This window comes from Oryzias melastigma, linkage group LG7, assembly GCF_002922805.2.
Source record: "Oryzias melastigma strain HK-1 linkage group LG7, ASM292280v2, whole genome shotgun sequence".
Lineage (NCBI taxonomy): Eukaryota > Metazoa > Chordata > Actinopteri > Beloniformes > Adrianichthyidae > Oryzias > Oryzias melastigma.
In genome coordinates, this window is record NC_050518.1 from 818,399 (window position 1) to 822,502 (window position 4,104).

Genomic DNA, 4,104 nt, shown 5'->3' on the forward strand with positions numbered 1-4,104 from the left:
ATAATTCCAGACCTTGAATAGTTTATCCTTGTTCTACAGGTCTTCCACTATCATCTATTTTTTCAGTATTTTGAAATCCATACAGTAAGAATACACAAATCTGTGTGAGGTGATAGTACACAACTAGTAGAACAATAAAATACTAGTCAGTGTCTGGAGTTATGACCAAAGTCATGTTTTCTACCTCAAGGCTGACAATTTATACAGTACTCTCTGACTAAAAGGTAATGATCAGGTACTAGGTATTTCCCAAACTATGTAGTAAAAGTACACAAATCTTTGGATGAGATAGTACTGAGGTGGTACAATAAGGATGTGCTTGTGTAGCCCTGGAATTCTGCACCCCCTGGAATTTTAGTTAGCATATAGCTGAAACTGGTCAAGTATAAAGCTAATAATGGTTAAGATGTGTGTTTTACATCCAGTCGACACACGAAACGATTAGTCTCATTGAAAAAAATAATCAGAGATTAGTCGACTATTGAAATAATGGTTTGTGGCCCTAGTTTCTTCTAAAGCACACCTCGTCAGGCATTTTCCCCAATGATCAGCATTGTCCTCATGAAAGACAAACAAAGTTCCTTCAAGTCATCAGTTCTCAGCATTTCTGTGTCTCTGCTCTCTTTCCAGTCCTTCAGAACTTTTGTCCGTCCAGTGGAACTAGTTTCTTGGTGCTTGACACCAAAGTCCTGTCAGCGTCTAAAAGCCCCCCCTTCTTGTGTTTGTGTCCCTGCAGTCCTCCCCCAGCATTGGTCGACTGAAGAGGATCTCTGCAACCAGCAGAGGAACTTCAGAGTGGACCAGGAGAATCCAGAACCTCCACAGACTCCAGAGGAACTGCAGGATCCAGAACCTTCCCCGATGAAAGAGGAACCAGGAGAACTCTGCATCAGTCAGGATGAAGAGCAGCTTGATCTGAAGCAGGAGACTGAAACCTTGATGGAGATTCCTACTTTGGAGGAACATGTTGACAGTGAAGCAGATGGAAACAATCAGCAGAGCTTTAATGGAACTGATAGTCAGGATGAAGAAGGAAACCAACATGAAGAATCAACATCAACTCCAGATGAAGAGACAGAGCCACAGAACAGAGATCAGAGGAAGAGAAGAGACAGAAGTCATGTCCAAAGTGTGGCCAGCTCTCACATGTCAGAAGGTCAGTGTGACTCTGATGTTAGAAAAAAATTCAAGTTGACAACTTTGGTTAAGAAACAAAAACAATCCTCAAAAGAAAAGAAACATTCCTCTGCAGGGTCTGGAAAAAGAAAAACAATTCCACACGACGTGTCCGTCTACATGAGAACTAAGTCTGATGAAAAACCTCATGTCTCTAAAGAATGTGACGTAAGTTTTAATCAAACAGTCCATCTCAAAACACACATGCAAACTCATACAGGAGAAAAGCTTTTTTCTTGTAAAGAATGTGACAGAAGGTTTAGATATATGTCTCATCTCAAAGAACACATACAAACTCATACAGGAGAGAAGCCTTTTATGTGTAAAGAATGTGACAGAAGGTTTAGTCGTATGTCTTATCTCAAAGTACACATACGAACTCATACAGGAGAGAAACCTTTTATGTGTAAAGAATGTGATAAAAGTTTTGGTCAGAAATCTCATCTTAAAAAACACATGAGAACTCATACAGGAGAAAAGCTTTTTTCTTGTAAAGAATGTGACAGAAAGTTTAGTCGTATGTCTTATCTCAAAGAACACATACGAAGTCATACAGGAGAGAAGCCTTTTATGTGTACAGAATGTGATAAAAGTTTTAGTCAAATATCTAATCTCCAAAGACACATGAGAACTCATACAGGAGAGAAGCCGTTTATGTGTAAAGAATGTGATTCAAGTTTTGGTCAGAAATCAAGTCTCAAAACACACATTAGAACTCATACAGGAGAGAAGCCTTTTATGTGTAAAGAATGTGACAAACATTTTATTCAACCATCCCATCTCAAAAGACACATGAGAGCTCATACAGGAGAAAAGCTTTTTTCTTGTAAAGAATGTGATAAAAGTTTTAATCAAAAATGTAATCTTAAATCACACATGAGAATCCATACAGGAGAGAAGCCTTTTATGTGTGAACAATGTGATTCAAGTTTTGGTCAGAAATCAAGTCTCAAAACACATATGACAGCTCATACAGGAGAGAAGCCTTTTTGGTGTAAATAATGTGATAAAAGTTTTATCACATTATCTTATCTTAAATCGCACAAGAGAACTCATACAAGAGAGAAGCCTTTTTTGTGTAAACATTGTGATTCAAGCTTTAGTCAGAAATCAAGTCTCAAAAGACACATGAGAATTCATAAAGCAGGGCCTATTTGAAAACAAGGGAAACTCACAACAGAGAACTCGGAATGAAAAAACAATAATGGTTTCAGTTTTGTGAAAAACATGTTTTCCTTATTTTAATGGCCATGTAAAACGAACTTTTAAAAAGTGTATTATAATGTTCATTCGTCAATATTTTGGCTGTAAAACAACGAGAGAGAGACAGAAAGCAGCTCCTCTTAGCAGAAACACGGGGTAATATCTTTAGGTGATTGACTTATTACCCATGATGACAAAAACAAAAAAAAGCTCTAGCAGAAACGCCTGTCGACTGTAGTGGAAAAATGCGCGTCTGGTGTGAACCACAGAGCGAACGCTGGTTTAATTATTGTGTATATTATGTATAATAATTACTTGAAATATTTAGATGTTCCCCACAGTTAGTTTCAATACTACAATTAATACAAAACAATAATGTCAATAATATGAAGTGTTTTTAAAGAGGAAGATGAGACAGCAGAGCCAACAATGAAGATGAGCTGAAGTCAGCTATCAAAGCAACCTGAGCTTTCATTCCATGTACACAGAGCCACAGGCTGATGGCCTCCATACCACATTGATGCAGTCATTCAATGAAAAGGAGGAACAAGTGATTATTGAATGCAGAGAAAAAACAGTTTTCTGAAATCTGACATGTGCTGAAAACATCCTTTATGATTCTTCTGATTGAATATTCTCATTTTCTAAAACTATTTTGTAGGTTTTCATCATTTATAAGCCACTATGATCACATTGATCAAAATAAAGAAATGTATAAATAATTCTAAACATCATGAGTTTCATTGTTGTGTTGATTAACAAAAATATTTAACTTGATCATGAAATTTCTTTTCTTACATATACTTGGAGTTGAAATGTTTTGTTCTGAATTATGACATTAAGGTTTGATTTTTATAATTTTGTTAATAATGCTCAATTTTTGTTGGTTGATTTTTATTAATAGTTTTTTGTACCTTTATTATATTGCTTTAAGTTAACCATTGTGGTTGTAGTTTATTCTGAGATAATGTTGTCTGTGTGTTTGTGTTACCATGACAACACTAGAAGTCTTTTCTTCATTTTTTTATCTGATAGGTAAACATTTCATTTTATTGTTTTAGACTAAAACTGACTTCAGTTCAGACTTTGTTGAGTCATGTGAGCAAGTTACCATTTTGTGGAAAAAAAAAGCTAAAATAAAGAGTCAGATAAAGAGTGCGACTGATGTTTGTGTTGTTGTGATTCCTGTTTTGTATCAGAGATTAGAAGTGTTTCTCTGTTCTTTTTAGTCGTCAGTGTTCTGTTCCAATCTTTCCTGTGAAGAATAAAGTGGACGTGAACATCAGTCAGAAGTGTGGAGTCTTTCCCACAGTGTGGCTTTCTGCTGTTTGTTGGTTCTCTGCAGGTTCCAAAGCTGGACTCCTCAAGTCCAGTTCTGACTGCTGAACTCAGGACTGAGCTCAGATCACAGAGCTCCATCCAATCATGTGATTGTTTCATCAGTCAGATTGACTCTTTGATGTCTTTCTTCAATCTGCCTGTTTCAGCTCTGAAACATCTCCAACTCATATCCAACCAAAAACTAACTTCACTGCGCTGAAGTTAGTTTTAGGTTGGATATTAGACAGACATTCGTTAACCTAAAACTAACTTCACCACAGTGCGCAGGCCTCGCACTGTTTGCTACATACAGATGCGTGCGTCGAGAAACCAGCTGTTGGGTACTCCTGTTTGATGTCAGAGTTTTCGGTTCCAGAAAGAGAGATAACTCAAACCCGGGAAAGT

At 36.9% G+C, this 4,104-nt stretch overlaps 1 protein-coding gene across 1 annotated transcript; it reads left to right on the plus strand.

The window, feature by feature from the left end:
- Nucleotides 1-1,153: 1,153 nt before the first annotated feature.
- On the plus strand, nucleotides 1,154-3,931 carry LOC112158677 (gastrula zinc finger protein XlCGF8.2DB-like). Its single transcript, XM_036212636.1, has one exon. The coding sequence runs from the start codon at nucleotides 1,297-1,299 to the stop codon at nucleotides 2,176-2,178; it is 882 nt and encodes a 293-aa protein (XP_036068529.1). The 5' UTR covers nucleotides 1,154-1,296; the 3' UTR covers nucleotides 2,179-3,931.
- Nucleotides 3,932-4,104: the final 173 nt, after the last annotated feature.

Excerpts from the sequence above, each read along its gene's own strand:
- LOC112158677 (XM_036212636.1), top strand. The coding sequence starts at position 1,297 with ATGAGAACTAAGTCTGATGAAAAACCTCATGTCTCTAAAGAATGTGAC.